Source organism: Lepidochelys kempii, chromosome 5, assembly GCF_965140265.1.
Source record: "Lepidochelys kempii isolate rLepKem1 chromosome 5, rLepKem1.hap2, whole genome shotgun sequence".
In the NCBI taxonomy this organism is placed as follows: Eukaryota; Metazoa; Chordata; order Testudines; family Cheloniidae; genus Lepidochelys; species Lepidochelys kempii.
The window spans coordinates 5,402,701-5,419,303 of record NC_133260.1 but is presented as its reverse complement, the minus strand read 5'-3'; the positions used below and the strand labels follow the sequence as shown (position 1 = coordinate 5,419,303).

The 16,603-nt window shown below is 43.4% G+C and overlaps 2 protein-coding genes across 7 annotated transcripts in view; one reads left to right on the top strand and one right to left on the bottom strand.

The window, feature by feature from the left end:
• UBAP2 (ubiquitin associated protein 2) overlaps window positions 1-16,603 on the bottom strand; it is a 136,219-nt gene that overhangs the window by 65,786 nt on the left and 53,830 nt on the right. For all 6 annotated transcript variants that reach the window (XM_073343389.1, XM_073343392.1, XM_073343390.1 and 3 more), the window contains exons 6-7: window positions 15,649-15,726; window positions 671-725 (exon numbers count right to left, since the gene is read on the bottom strand). In XM_073343389.1, coding sequence (XP_073199490.1) covers window positions 671-725; window positions 15,649-15,726 — 133 coding nt within the window. The remainder of the gene's footprint in view (window positions 1-670; window positions 726-15,648; window positions 15,727-16,603) is intronic.
• The window catches only part of LOC140911093 (interferon beta-like), a 116,497-nt gene that overhangs the window by 56,871 nt on the left and 43,023 nt on the right, over window positions 1-16,603 (top strand). The gene's annotated exons all lie outside the window — the stretch shown is intronic.

The following is a 16,603-nucleotide window of genomic DNA, read 5'->3' as shown; positions in this document are numbered from 1 at the left end:
ATTGGGTGAGAAGAGGGAAAGAATAAGGCACCGGCTTATCTAGGGGATGGAGGGAGCCAAGACACAAAAAAGAAGAGAAAAGGTGGTATTATCTTAACACCACGGATATGATCCACAAAGTTACTGAGAGCAAATAATGGCTAAATATAAAACACTAAGAATGGAGGGAAGCTCCCGCACCTTCTGGTAGAAAAGATTAGATTCACTTGTCTTTTCGGGAGGGGGGGGGGGGGTAAGAATCTACGTGCTACAAACTACAGCCAAACAAGTTTCCTTTCAAACTGGGCTACAAACCAGCCATGCAGAACTTTCAACCTGCAAAGCCTCTGGATTGACTTGGACTTTCCTTGTGGGGACTGGGTTACATGGGGACACGTTCAGTTTTCTGAGGACTGGGAAGGGATTTTGTTTAAGGGGTTGGGGTTTTTTTGAGTGTCTCTGACATGTTGATGCTGGTGTACTCACGTTAATGTTAGTTTGCCTAGAAATGGGAACAGTCACTCTGCATACAATGAATCCAACTGGTATTTCACAGACACTCTTTCACAGTTCTATATGCTTTCTATCCACAGTAATATACAATATATTTGTCAAGTAGTATTAACAGATTGGACAGCAATTACACTCCTGCTGTGTTTGATTTTTCCCGAGAAGTATGCGCATCACTTACCCCATGCCTTGGGCTGAAAATCTCCCAGCTCCTCGCCCTCTACCACGTCCAAACCCTACAAGAAGAGTGAACACCCTTTAATAGCATCCATACAGATGAGGTGATTGCTAATCTGTCACAGGAGAATACTGGGTTTGAGGAAGAAAGCTAGAATGGGTGAATTTACTAAATATAACTTCTCTCTCCTCAATTCCCCTCAAAGTAAAAATCCTTCCTCTAATCTATACAAAGAACAAAATATTAGTTCATCATAATATTTAGTAGTATAGTAAAGCAACAATTCTTCCCCCTCCTCTTAAAACTAGCAGAGGAGAGGATCAAACAGACCAAGGTAAGGGCCAACATAAAATCTTAGGTACATCACACACATCAAGACAGTGCCTCTACTGTTGAATGTATGTCAGTCAATCAACCTAGTTCTGTACAGTACACAAATTAAACTTGGGTGGGCAAATATATACTAGAAACGACTCAAACTGTATTTTTTTATGTCTAGTATGGAGATATATAGCTATCATATCTAAGTTCAGTGTACAGTCCTTACCTTTCAATTTCTTGTGCTTGACTCCAAGGCCTGTACAACAAGCCTCAGCCTACACCTCTGGCCTAATCGTGTCACACTTCCTCTCATTCCTCTGCTGTACCAACGTCAGCCTCAACAACCCATTTTGTTTCCCTCTCCTACTCCTGGTCTGGGCCTTTCCCCGCAAGCTGTCCTTTGTGTAATCTCAGTTCACCACGCCGAAACTCTCGCCTTATTCAAATTATAATTAAGGCTAAGATTTTGTCACAGATATTCCTTGTAATAAGTCATGGACAGGTCACGGGTAATAAAGAAAAACTCACGGAAGTCCATGACCTGTCTTTGACTTTTACTAAAAATATCCCTAGGGAGCTGTTGAGTCCCCACAACCCCCTCGGTGACTGCAGAGGGGGCCCCGCTAGCAGCTCTGGGTTCCCACACTGCCCACGGCAGCCAGGAGCTGCAAATTACCCTCAGACAGTTACTTGGAGCTGCGGGGGCCCCGCCACCAGATGCGACCAGGGTACCCCGCAACTCCCAGTCATCGCAGGCAGTCGGGGGACTTCCACGACCTCTGTGACAAAATCGGAGCCGTAACTATATCCAGTGACTCCCTTCTTACACGATTCTCAGAAGAAATTAGTTAAGTTTATATTTTAATGTAACACCAAATTATTCCCTCCTTTGGGTTGTACTCTTGACATCAGCCTCAGACTATAAGCTCTTTGGTACAGGAACGGTCTTTACTTTCACGTCTTGTATAGTGCTGACCACACACTAGAATCATTTACATTACTTTGAAATGCTAAAATAGACTGCTGTTGGGATTATTAACAGTCTTTCATATGTACAATGCATTTTCATATCTGGCTTTCCATTTATTTTTTGCTGCCAACAGATGATGGCATTACACTTGGAGAGGAAAATACATTCAGAGTTCACAACTACCTATTTGCATAACAGAACCCCTGGGAGCCTAGAGATCAAGCTACACACCAAAGCAGAATATTTTATTATGGGTGCAATTACAGGTTACCAAAACAAGGATCTTCAGGTTGCCCCAACTATCAGGACAAGTATGAATTTGTAACATTACCCTGCTATTGTAATCTTTTAGGGCTCCCAAGTACTAATTACAATCATGAAGCAATTGGACGCGTGTGTGAATGTAAGCTCTTAAACACATACAAGAAAGCAAGGCATTGCTTGCCTGACCTTAGTATGTTCCAGGAAGGGCATTAAAATTTGGACCAGGTTAATCTGTTATTGGCAGATCTGGCCTCAATCTTTCTGTAACTTCTCTCCAAAAGAGGAGAAGCTATTCAACTCAAGGTACCTAGTCTGCACAGCAGGACTGGAAAAAGAGGACATTGTCATGATTCTTTAAGAAACAGAGTCCAGAGAACCCCAACAATCACAGCATGAATATTTAGACAGATAGGACACGTTTCAGATTTTTAGGGAAAAGTCCTGCCCAGGGGCTGCTTCTGGAAAGGGCTGAAATACCTAACATAGGCAGATGGGTAGGAATGCTTCAAGGACTCTTCAGCAACATCATTTTGGATATTGACAGAGGCAAGACACCTGGATAGTAACCTACAGAACTAGACGGGGTGTTTAGAGCAGAAAGATATTGATTGAAGCAGGAGGCATTTGTTTCAATAGCTAAAGCAGAAGTATAAGAAGCATATGAATGGGTTGAGCAGCAGAGCACCTCTTCTATTTGACCAGGTGAAAGCATTATAGAAGGAGAACTTGAAACATAGATGAAAGATCAGATCAGATCAGAACATCAGAATGACCATACTGGGTCAGACCAAAGGTCCATCTAGCCCAGTATTCTGTCTTCCGACAGTGGCCAATGCCAGCTGCCCCAGAGAGAATGAACAGAACAGGTAATCATCAAGTGATCCATCCCCGGTTGCCCATTCCCAGCTTCTGGCAAACAGAGGTGAGGGACACCATCTCTGTCCATCCTGGCTAATAGCCACTGATAGACCTATCCTCGTTGAACTTATCTAGTTCTTTTTTGAACTCTGTTATAGTCTTGGCCTTCACAACATTCTCTGGCAAAGAGTTCCACAAGTTGACTGTGCGTTGGGTGAAGAAAACCTTTTTTGTTTTAAACCTGCTGCCTATTAATTTCATTTGGTGACCCGTAGCTCGTGTTATGCGAAGGAGTAAACAACATATCCTTATTTACTTTCTTCACACCAATCATGATTTTATAGACCTCTACCATATCCCCCCTTAGTCGTCTCTTTTCCAAGCTGAAAAGTCCCAATCGTATTAATTTCTCCTCATACAGCAGCTGTTCCATACCCCTAATCATTTTTGTTGCCCTTTTCGGTACCTTTTCCAATTCCAGTGTATCTTTTTTGAGATGGGGCAACCACATCTGCATGCAGTATTCAAGATGTGGGCGTACCATGTATTTATATAGAGGCAATATGATATTTTCTCTCTTCTTATCTATCCCTTTCCCAAAGATTCCCAACATTCTGTTTGCTTTTTTGACTGGTGCTGCAACTTGAGTGGATGTTTTCAGAGAACTATCCATAATGTCTCCAAGATCTTTTTCTTGAGTGGTAACAGCTAATTTAGAGCCCATCATTTTATATGTGTAGTTGGGACTATGTTGTCCAATATCCATTACTGTGCATTTATAAACTTTGAATTTCATCTGCCATTTTGTTGCCCAATCACCCCATTTTGTGAGAACCCTCTAACTCTTTGCAATCTGCTTTGGACTTATCTTGAGTTTTTTGTATCATCTGCAAATTTTGCCATCTCACTGTTTACCCCTTTTTCCACATCATTTATGAATCTGTTGAACAGCACCAGTCCCAGTACAGACCCTGGGGGGACACCACTATTTGCGTCTCTCCGTTCTGAAAACTGACCATTTATGCCTACTCTGTTTCCTATCTTTTAACCAGGTACTGATCTATGAGAGGACCTTCCCTCTTATCCAATGACAGCTTTCTTTGCTTTAACACCTTTGATGAGGGATCTTTTCAAAGGCTTTCTGAAAACATCTAAGTACACCATATCCACTGGATCAACCCTGTCCACACGCTTGTTGACACTCTCAGATAATTCTAGCAGACTGGTGAGGCATGATTTCCCTTTACAAAAACCATGATTGACTCTTCCAACAAATCATGTTCATCTAAGTGTCTGATAATTCTGTTCTTTACTATAGTTTCAATCAGTTTGCTTGGTACTGAAGACAGGCTTACTGGCCTGTAATTGCCAGGATCACCCCTGGAGTCCTTTTTAAAAATTCGTGTCACATTAGCTATCCTCCAGTCATTTGATACAGAAGCTGATTTAAAATGATAGGTTACAAACCATAGTAGTTAGTTCTGACATTTCATATTTGAGTTCCTTCAAAACTCTTGTGTGAATACCATCTGGTCCTGGTGACTTATTGTTTAATTTATCAATTTCTAACAAAACCTCCTCTAATGACACCTCAATCTGGGACAGTTCCTCAGATGTGTCACCTAAACAGAATGGCTCAGGTTTGGGAATCTCCCTCACATTCTCAGCCATGAAGACCAATGCAAAGAACTTGTTTAGTTTCTCCACAATGACCTGATCTTCCTTGAGAGTTTCTTTAGCATATCGAACGTCCAGTGGCCCCACGGGTTCTTTAGCAGGCTTCCTGCTTCTGATGTACTTAAATTTTTTTTGCTGTTATTTTTTGAGCCTTTGGGCTAGCTGTTCATCAAATTCTTTTTTGGCCTTCCTAATTATATTTAAGATGACAATTTAGTGCATGAAGAGAGTGCTAGATCCTGTCCTTCTGTTTCATTAAGGACTGAAAAATGGAGTTACTGGTTAGGGCTAGACATCATGACCTGCAGCAATTTCACTGCATATTCTGACCTCAAGAGGGGTGGTCTTCTAGGTAACTAACCAGGAAGTTCTATTCTGGATCTTTTTTAAAGGAATACAGGCAAGCTAGGCCTTGTCTGCATGGGAACACTCAGGAAATTGATACAAATTAACCAAGGGTATGACCACACTATTGAGCCTATGCGGACATAACTATTTTAGCACAATTATGTCAACATAGCCCCCAAGTTTAGATGCAGCCTACACTGTCAAAAGGAGTATTTCTGACAGTGTAGGAACACAACCTTCCTGAATGACATTAGCTATATCAACAAAAGCTCTCTTCTACTGGCATAGCTGCATCTAAATTAGAGGTTTTATGCTGGTCTGGGTGTGGGGATTTTTGACACCCCTATCTAACACAGCTATGCCTACATAACTTTGAAGTTTAGACCAAGCCTAAAGCTGTAAATTTAAAGTGGATTAATTAAACTGCATTAGGCTTCTGTGTGGATGGTCTCATTCAGAATTAAAGTGGCCTTAATTCAGTTTAATTCACTGAGAGAAATTAAACCAAATTAAGGTCACTAATTCTGAATAAGAGCATCCACACCAGGCTTTAATGAAGTTTAACTAATCCCCTTTAAATTTTGATTCAGATTAATTTTCTTGAGTGTTCCCATGTATACAAGCCCCAACTTTCCATGATGTTAATTCCTCCTGTGTTGTTTGGGAGAGTTCCAGCATGAAGTGATGCAAGGTTGCCGCCGCAATGGAGCCTGGGTGATCAAGAGAGGCTGGCTGCATCCTAAAGAGAGGAGACATGCTACTACCATGCATGGCAACACAGCCCGACTCTGGAAAACCTCCTGTGCACAATCTGAATGCCTACAATCTTTTGCTATCTTTGCTTCCAACACAGTAGATTTCGTTGGAAGTGGAATCAGAAGTATTCCATGGCATTACAGATTCTCTTAGGAAGCAACCGAGTCCACATTTTGAATTTTTTAAACGAAAAAGTTCTCTCCTCCCAACTCTGAATTTAAAACTCAGCCTCTAAGATCTTTAAGCGTCTGGATCCCTAGAGGTGTTTAGCACCTGCAACTCATACAGAAATCACTGATGAGTCACTATGGCATTACAGGTTTCTTCCATCACATATTAGGAAATTTTTTAAACACTGTCCTTTAACAGTGATCAACAGATTGCAGTGTAGCAGGAACCTTAAGTGCTCTGATGCAGCATTCACCCAAGGGAGGGAAGGCAGGCCCTGTTATTTTATGGAATTGCCTTGTGCATATAGTTTCTACAACAAAAAATACACCATAACGGTCAGTTTTCAAAACAAAAAGTGTCAGGTTTTTTGGCAACACAACAGGCAATGCGCTGACTGTAAATTTCCATCTGCCCAAGAAAAGAGAATGAGCAACTTTGCAGCAGCAGATTTTAAACTCTCTCAAGCAGGCTGCATCAACAAAAGCAAACAATGGGGGCACCAGGCAAAGAATAAAATTATAGCTCTAATTGCCACTCCTAATCTTGACATTTCTCAGCTTCCTTTACACTTAGATCTGCAAACAGGTTCAAGTGTTAAGCCAAATCTTGGCTATTCCTCTCCGCTCACAAGCAGCCAGCAGTGGAAAGTTTGTTGGGGTCTTTTTAATCATATTGCTCATTTTGACATTTTACTCTAGTTTGTTCCCACATTTTACTAATTAAGCCAGGTGGCCTTTTTCTGTTCACTAATGTATCTCACGCTCTTAATCAACTTTGCACACCAGCTGTAGTTTGCTTTGTTGCATTTAGAGAGATTTTCCATAGCAACTCAGTTACAGGAAATAGGATACCTGGATCATCTAAGGTGATGAGCATTCTCCATTCCCAATGAAGTCCACTGAGAGTTGCGGGGACACAGATGCTCACAGGATCAAGCCCTTGTGTGGTTTAATGATTGAAAAAAAACGGTTACCTATCTTTTAGTAACTGTTGTTCTTCGAGATGTATTGCTCATGTCGATTCCATTCTAGGTGCATGCACGCCGCCCACATGTCGGAGATTTTTGCCTTAGTGGTATCTGTAGGATCAGCTGTGACGCCCTCTGGAGTGCCACGCTCATGCGTCGGCTTATCAGGCACTGCTGGCCCTACACCTTCTCAGTTCCTTCTTGCCAGCAACTCCAACAGAGGGGCAGGAGGGTGGGTAATGGATGGACATGAGCAATACATCTCAAAGAACAAAAGTTACCAAAAGGGAGGTAACCGTTTTTTCTTCTTCAAGTGCTTGCTCAAGTTGATTCCATTCTAGCTGAGTCACAAGCAGTATCCCTGGAGATGGGCTCGGAGTTCAGACGTTTGACTTGTAATACTGCTCTACCGAAGCCGGCATCATCTCGGGCTTGCTGGGTAAGCACATAGTGAGATGCGAACGTGTGAAGGATGATCAGGTGGCGGCTCTGCAGATATCTGGAATTGGCACATGGGCCAGGAAGGCGACCACCGAAGCTTGCGCGCTAGTCGAGTGGGCAGTTACAACTGCCAAGGGAGGCACTTTTGCCTGATCACAGCAAAATCAAATGCAGGCGGTGATCCAATATGAAATTCTCTGGGTGGACACTGGATGACCTTTCATCCTATCCGCCACCGTGATGAACAACTGCGTCGACGTGCAAACTGGTTTGGTCCTTTTGATGTAGAAGGCTAGCACTCTCCTGACATCCAGGGAGTGCAACCTACATTCCTCCTCAGACTTATGAGGATTTGGGAAGAAGACTGGCAAAAATATCTCCTGGCTCGTATGAAATTGCAAAACCACCTTGGGAAGGAAAACTGGATGCGGCCGCAGCTGGACCTTATCCTTGAAAAACACCATACAGGGTGGCTCCGAGGTAAGTGCCGTAATCTCAGAGATCCTTTGGGCAGAAGTTATCACCACCAGGCACCCCTTTTTCATTATTTTAATTCCCATAGTAACAGGTTTTTTTTTTTCTAATAAACATTCCCCTACAGTGTTTGGAATGCAAAAATGCTCTAGATCAGCAAGAAGAAAAAATAACTTACTAAAAACTGACTAGGAACAAAAGTGAAACTGACAAGTCTGGTCTCATTTTTCAAAGTGTAAAATGCCACAATGAAAGTTAAATTGATAAACTTATTACACTTTTAATCACTTCACACAAATAACAAATCTTGTTTTTTATAACTTTAGGATTTTTAACCCAATTGTGTCCTGCTAAGCAGTTCTCCAAATCATCTTTGTTATAGAACTCTACCCAACAGATACTCTCAGAATCACAGAAATGTATGGCTGGAAGGGATCTTGAGAGCTTATCTAGTGCAGCCCCCCCATGCTAAGACAGGACCAAGTAAACCTAGAACATCCCTGACACGTGCTTGTCCAACCTGTTCTAAAAAACCTCCAGTGATGGGGATTCCACAGCCTCCCTTGGTAACCTACTGCAGCATGTAACGACCTTTATAGTTAGAAAGATTTTCCTAATATCTAGCCGAAATTTCCCTTGATGCAGATTAAGCCCATTCCTTCTTGTCCTATTTTCAGTGGACATGCAGACCAATTGATCACTGTCCTCTTTATAACAGCCCTGAACATATTTGAAAACTTATCAGGTCCTCTCTCAGACTTCTTTTCTCATGGTGAAACATGCCCAGTTTTTAAACCTTTCATCATCATCAGATTGTCTAAACCTTTTATCATTTTTGTTGCTCTTCTCTGAACTCTCCCCAATTTGCGCACCTTTTTCCTGAAGCATGGCACCCAGAATTAGACACAGTACTCCAGGTGAGGCCTGACCAGTGCAGAATAGAGCAGAACAATTACCTCCCATGTCTTACATACAACACTCCAGTTAATACACTCCGAAATATCAGCCTCTTTTGCACTGCATCACATTGTTACTCCTATTCAATTTGTGATCCACTATAACCCCCAGATCCGTTTCTGCAGTACTCCTGCCTAGCCAATTATTCTGCATTTTATAGTTTGTGCATTTCTTTTTCCTTCTTAAGTATAGTGCTTCACACTTGTCTTTATTGCATTTCATCTTAGTGATCCAAGACCAATTCTCCAATTTGTCAAGATCATTCTTAATTGTAATCCATGTCTTCCAAAAAGCTTGCAACCACTCCAAGCTTGGTCTCATACACAAATTTTATAAGCACACACTACTCCATTATCTAAATCATTAATGAAAATATTAAAAAGTACCAGGCCTAGGAAGGTCCCTGCATCCTCCCAGTTTGACAGAGAACCACTGATAACTACTCTGAGTACAATATTTCAATCAGCTGTGCACCCACCTTATCAAATTCATCTAGACCACATTTCTCTTGATGGTTTATGAGAATGTCTGGGACGGTGGGACCGTGTCAAAAGCCTTACTAAAATGAAGATATATCACATCTACGAGCTCCCCCCATCCACCAGGCCAGTAACCCTGTCAAAGAAGGAAATTAGGTTGGTTTGTCATGATTTGGTCTTGACAAATCCATATTAGCTCTTACATACCACCCTCTTACCCAGTAGGTGCTTACAAATAGATTGTTCAATAATTTGTTCTAGTATCTTTCCAGATCATAGAATCATAGAAGATTAGGATTGAAAGAGATCTCAGGAGGTCATCTAGTCCAACCCCCTGCTCAAAGCAGGATCAACCACAACTAAATCATCCCACCAGGGCTTTGTCAAGCTGGGCCTTAAAAACCTCTAAGGATGGAGATTCCATCATCTCCCTAGGTAACCCATTCCAGTGCTTCATGACCCTTCTAGTGAAATACATTTTCCTAATATCCAACCTAGACCTCCCCCACTGCAACTTGAGACCATTGCTCCTTGTTCTGTCATCTGCTACCACTGAGAACAGCCGAGCTCCATCCCCTTTGGAACCCCCTTCAGGTAGTTGAAGGCTGCTATCAAATCACCCCTCACTCTTCTCTTCTGCAGGCTAAACAATCCCAGTTCCCTCAGCCTCTCCTCATAAGTCATGTGCCCCAGCCTCCTAATCATTTTCGTTGCCCTCCACTGGACTCCCTCCAATTTGTTCACATCCTTTTTGTAGTGGATGGCACAAAACTGGACGCAATACTCACCAGTGCCGAACAGAGGGGAATAAACACTTCCGTCGATCTGCTGGCAACGCTCTTACTAATGCAGCCCAAGATGCTGTTAGCCTTCTTGGCAACAAGGGAACATTGTTGACTCATATCCAGCTTCTCATCCACAGTAATCCCCACGCTGTTTTCAGCCGAACTGCCACTTAGCCAGTCGGTTCCCAGCCTGTAGCAATGCATGGGATTCTTCCGTCTTAAGTGCAGGACTCTGCACTTGTCCATTTGAACCTCATCAGATTTCTTTTAGCCCGATCCTCTAATTTGTCTAGGTCACTGGACCCTATCCCTACCCTCCAGCGTATCTACCTCTCCTCCCAGCTTAGTGTCATCTGTGAACTTGCTGAGGGTGCAAGCCATCCCATCATCCAGATCATTAACGAAGATGTTGAACAATACCAGCCCCAGGAACGACCCCTGGGGAACTCCACTTGATACCGTCTGCCAACTAGACATCGAGTCATTGATCACTACCCGTTGAGCCTGATGAGCTAACCAGCTTTCTATCCACCTTATAGACCATTCATCCAATCCATACTTTTTTTTTTTTTTACTTGCTGGCAAGAATACTGAGGGAGACTTATCAAAAGCTTTGCTAAAGTCAAGATATATCATGTCCACAGCTTTTCCCATATCCACAGAACCAGTTATCTCATCATAGAAGGCAATCAGGTTGGTCAGGCATGACTTGCCCTTGTAAATCCATGTTGACTGTTCCTGATCACCTTCCTCTCCTCCAAATACTTCAAAATGGATTCCTTGAGGACCTGCTCCATGATCTTTCCAGGAACTGAGGTGAGGCTGACTGGTCTGTGGTTCCCCAGATTCTCCTTCTTCCCTTTTTAAATATGGGCACTATATTTGCCTTTTTTCCTATCATCCAGGACCTCCCCCGATCACCATGAGTTTTCAAAGATAATGCTCAATGGCTCTGCAATCATATCAGTCAACTCCCTCAGCACCCTCGGATGCATTAGATGCGGCCCATGGACTTGTATATGTCCAGCTTTTTTAAATAGTCCTTAACCTGTTCTTTCACCACTGAGGGCTGCTCACTTCCTCCCCATACTGTGCTGCCCCGTGCAGCAGTCTGGGAGCTGACCTTGTCTGTGAAGACTGAAGCAAAAAAAAGCATTGAGTACTTCAGCTTTTTCCACATCATCTGTCACTAGGTTGCCTCTCCCATTCACTAAGGGTCCCACACTTTCCCTGACCTTCTTCTTCTTGCTAACAAACTTGTAGAAACCCTTCTTGTTACCCTTCACATCCCTTGCTAGCTGCAACTCCAATTGTGCTTTGGCCTTCCTGATTACACCCCTGCATGCTCAAGCAATATTTTTATACGCCTCCCTAGTCATCTGTCCATTTCCACTTCTTGTAAGCTTCCTTTTTGTGTTTAAGCTCACCAGAGATTTCTCTGTTAAGCCAACCTGGTCACCTGCCATATTTGCTATTCTTTCTGCACATCGGGATGGTTTGTTCCTGAGCTCTCAATAAGTCTTCTGTAAAATACAGCCTGCTCTCCTGGACTCCTTGCCCCCCCACATTAGCCTCCTGGGAACCGTGCCCTGAGGGAGTCAAAGTCTGCTTTTCTGAAGTCCAGGGTCCATATTCTGCTGCTCTCCTTTCTTCCTTTTGTCAAGACCCTGAACTTGACCATCTCATGGTCACTGCTGCCCAGGCTGCCACCCACTTCTTCTTCCCCTACCAATTCTTCCCTGTTTGTGAGCAGCAGGTCAGAGGAGCACGGCCCCTAGTCGGTTCCTCCAGCACTTGCACCAGGAAGTTGTCCCCAACACTCTCCAAAAACTTCCTGGATTGTCTGTGCACCGCTGTATTGCCCTCCCAGGAGATGTCAGGGTGATTGAAGTCCCCCATGAGAACCAGGGCCTGTGATCTGAAAACTTCTGTTAGTTGTCTGAAGAAAGCCTCCTCTACCTCATCCTCCTGGTCTGGCGGTTTATAGCAGATGCCCACCACAACATCACCCGTGTTGCTCTCGCCTCTAAACTTAACCCAAAGACTTTCAACAGGCTTTTCTCCAGTTTCATACTGGAGCTCTGAGCAGTCATACTGCTCCTTTACATATAGTGCAACTCCTCCACCTTTTCTGCCCTGCCTGTCCTTCCTGAACAGTTTATACCCATCCATGACAGTGCTCCAGTCATGTGAGTTACCCCACCATGTCTGTTATTCCAATCACAACATAGTTCCTTGACTGTGCCGGGACTTCCAATTCCTTCTGCTTGTTTCCCAGGCTTCTTGCGTTTGTGTACAGGCACCTAAGATAACTAGCCAATTTCATACTGAGAAAGTAGTGTATCAGGAGGCCTCTCCTGTTGCACCCTCCTCCTTGTGTCTCCTTCCCATATCCCACCTGCCCACTTACCTCTGGGCTTAGGTCACCATCCCTGGTGAACCTAGTTTAAATCCCTCCTCACTAGCTTAGTAAGCCTGCCTGCGATATCTCAGTATGTATCGTACAAGATATCTTAGTATGTATCATAATTGCATGTTGTAACGCTATCCGGCAGTAATTGCAAGAAATAATGCTCATAGATATTACTAATACTCCTTAGGGATAAATTAAACTTATTCAGGAACTTAGGTCTTGAGAAGGAGAGATGAAGATATTGAAGACCCAGCTAAAAAGTTTTCATTCTTTGACTCCTTTCCAAATCAAAGATTATACCCTCTGCTTATTAAGAGAGATTAAGGTCTGAGCAGTAGAGTCACTCCAGTAGGCAATATCTTAACACAAGTGCCAGGGCCAGCTCTACAGTTTTGGCTGCCCCAAGCAGTGAAAAAAACTGCCAGCGCGGACAGCAAAAGGAAGAAGCTGCCGTCCATTTGCCACCTCAGCGGGCGACGCAGAGAAGCTGCCGCTGAATTGTCGCTGTGGCCAGAGGAACTGCTGCCCCTTTCGAATTGCCGCCTCAAGCACCTGCTTGGAACGCTGGTGCCTGGAGCTGGCCCTGACAAGTGCTTTTGCCTTCTACTAATCAGCCAATAGTACAAAACTGCTCCAGACCCCAGCTGCTGTTACACCGGCTTGTACTGTTTGTACATTGTAAACATAGCACCATGTCCAGTGCACACAGCTAGAAAAAATGTCACACAGTTGATTACAGTCTCTCTGCTGGATAAGCATGCAGCCTACAGAGGGTGAAAATCTCAGAGCAGGGGTTTCTATGGAGGGCTACGCACCACTATTGCCACAGGATTAGCCCCATTCCTGCCACTTTCAGGGATGAGTACACGTCGTCATTTCTCTAAATCAAGCTGTTCTATAAAGGAGTAACATGATGGCCCAGCAAGGATTCTCCCAGAAAACAGCCAGTAAGATTATTCCTGCCTGAGAAGGCAGCTTAAAATAGGAAGGGAGAGATAAAGTCCATTGTTCAAACATTAACCAACCCCTTATTTTGTATCTGGTGCCTAGATTTTTGAGTGACACGTGCATTAGAAATGCAGATACAAATGCTGCATGGGATGCCTCTGAACGGTGTTATTACTAGATTACATAAAGTGACCAATTTGCTCTCTATTGAAAGGGAAACTTTATCCCGGGTCTCAACTTTTCTATATTTAATGAAGCAGCAAGAAACCAGTTTTTATTGCATTAAGCTGACTGCAGGAAAATTTATATTTCTGCTAATATGCAAAGAGAGAGAGGTGGTCATGTGATCCTGAAAAGAGAAGACTTAACAGTGAGGAAGTGAAATGTACAGCTTTAAGCAATCCCTGCAGCTTTTAAGGATGACTGTAGTAAATTTTAACTAGGTATTTTTCTCTCCCAAAATGCACTCATCAACCAATGATCCAGAAGCATATGAAGAGAGAGTTTATCATCGACAGTTAAGAGCTACAGATGGCCTTTCATTAAATTAGCTCATTTATGTGACTGTGCAGTCTATTTGTTAGGCAGATATAGAAGTACCACACAATGCAATGAATTGTGTCTGGTTAAAGATGGCACACACAAAGCATTCCTTCTCTCAGTCTGGTATGCCAGCTTTCTATTAGTGATGATTAAATGCCTAGTTGTGAGACATTTAAGAAACTATCTAGTTATCCTACAACACTTAGCCTCACTACTGTATCTGAGTGCCTAGGGTAACACCAGCAAACTTTTATTAAAACTGTAAAGAGTTGGGTGAATGTGGGAGACTAATTTTTGGAATACATTTCAACTTGGAGGAGGACACCATCAATTGAAAAACATCTAATTTAAATCTTTTTTTTTAATTTCTTTTCCTTACACCTCAGAAGCTTAAACAGAAATTTCACTTTCTCCACAAAAACTGAGCTCCACCAGTTTAGCACCTTTTGTTTTTTGGTGCGAAAACTCAGAAAATGGTAGCAGTTAATTATAACGTCCCCCTCTCTGAACCGCTACTCTATACACATACTTAACCTGGTATTTGCTGATTCACATGCACAGCCTGGTCATGTTCCTGCACTGCTCTGGAAACTACATGCCCTTGTTTCCTTCCAGTCCTTAAAAGAGCAGGGTTAGATACAGATTAACTGTTGCTATCGTGTCATTGAACATGTGATTATCCTCAGGTATTATGCCAAGGATATGGAGTACTGCAAAAATATTCCATGCATATGAAATTAGAAGTATGCTACTTATTGCTTTTATTAGCTCTGACACACTTTTACCCCAGCTCCTCCTAGCAACAACCACTTGTCTTCCAACCCACAAGATACTACGGCTCCCCATGAACCCTCCCCCCATGCTAAAGAAATCACTTCACTCCCAAAAGCTACTTCACCCACTAAATCAACAGAAGCTTCCCCTGACTCCCAAATCCCTGATAAATCCAGATTTCACTCTTTCCCCTTATCTTCAGCACAACACAATCTAGATTACTTCCTGAACCTCTTGATTCCCTTTCTTCCCTCACAGTATCCCAGGTTCCCCTTAGCCTTCCATGTCATCTAGCTAGCAAGCCTCAGAGAAGCATGACGACCCCCCCATAGGGTACAAAGCAGAGATGGCATTCTTGACACCACCAGAATCCACTTTGAGGGACTGGCACACGTACAAGTCAAACTCCTCCACCCCTTCATTATCTTTAATAAAATAACCCAATGCTGCCCCACAGGCCATAGTGCATCTTGGGGGTCCACAGCTCTCCACTCAAATTTGACTTTCATGGGGTGGCTGGCACTCCCCATAAGAGCAGGTTATTGAGGGCTCACAGCCCAAATGCTGGATCTCTTTGGGGTCAAGTGACAGATCTGAGTACGCCAGCCCACAGCTGAACCTGCCATGCAGACTTGTGCACCTTGTTTAGGTCACTAAAGCCAAAAATGTCATGAAAATCAAATTACACATTGCTTATTCTTATGGAACCAAAGGGCACAGACTATTGTATGTGGCTGGGCTTTTAAAGCTACTCTTCTTTTTGAGATCTAAAAAAGCCGGTTATCCTTTGAAGAGAAAAGTTGTGATTGTCCACACAAAAGCACCACCACATTACCTCTCCCACGGCCACGTTTCCCACGGTCTGAAGGCCTCTCCCCTTGACTGTTGTCCACACCGTTCTCTTCTACTCGAACTGGGGAGAGAAGACAGAAGATTGATAGGGCAGGAAATTTTATCTTTACATTTGTAAGAAGTTTGAAAAGAGAGTAGCAACAGATTGCGTAGCTCACAGTTTCTAACGAGCATCTAAATAAACTGCTGGATTTTCAGAGGTGCTGAGCTGGTACAGCAGGTGAAGTAGAGGTGATGGGAGTTGTGGGTGCTCAGCACCTCTCAAATCAATACACTTATTTAAGCATCTAAACATGGATTTGGGTGCCTAAATGTAAGTCCGTAAATCTTGCACTCTGCATTGTGTGTGTGTGGTGGTGGTGCGGGGGGGCGGCAAGGGAGATCACCTTTTAGCAGGAACCCTACCTGGGGGAAATATGGGGCAACAGGAGCTCTGCCACTCTTTGGTGCTTCACACTCTCTCCCTGGCCTGTTCTGCTGACCTGTCTGAAGGGGGACAGGATCATGACCTCACCTCTCTGAGGCGGCAGCTAGCCTTAAACTGAGCCTTCCCTACCCAACCACATTCTGACTGTCCCTTGTAAAAGAACCAGTAGGAACTAGAAGGGGGTGAGGAAGAAGCCTCCCATCTCATGCCTTCCCTTTCCCTCACCTCACACACAGAGTCCACCAGAATCTGGTCCATTACATTTAACCTGCATGGGACACAATGTTTTTTTACAAGAGCTCTATAACTACGTTCCGTGGAAAACCTCTGGCTGGATGTTTTGAAGTGTCAGCTGAAATCCAAAGAAGGGGGTCCCTGAAGGAAAATGATGACTCTCACCACTTACTACAGCACTTGCTACAGTTAAATGGAGACTCTGCACTGCACGACTTGTATTCAGCACTGCAATGGGGACATAACTATGTGCACATAAAGGTGCGGAGAGCACATT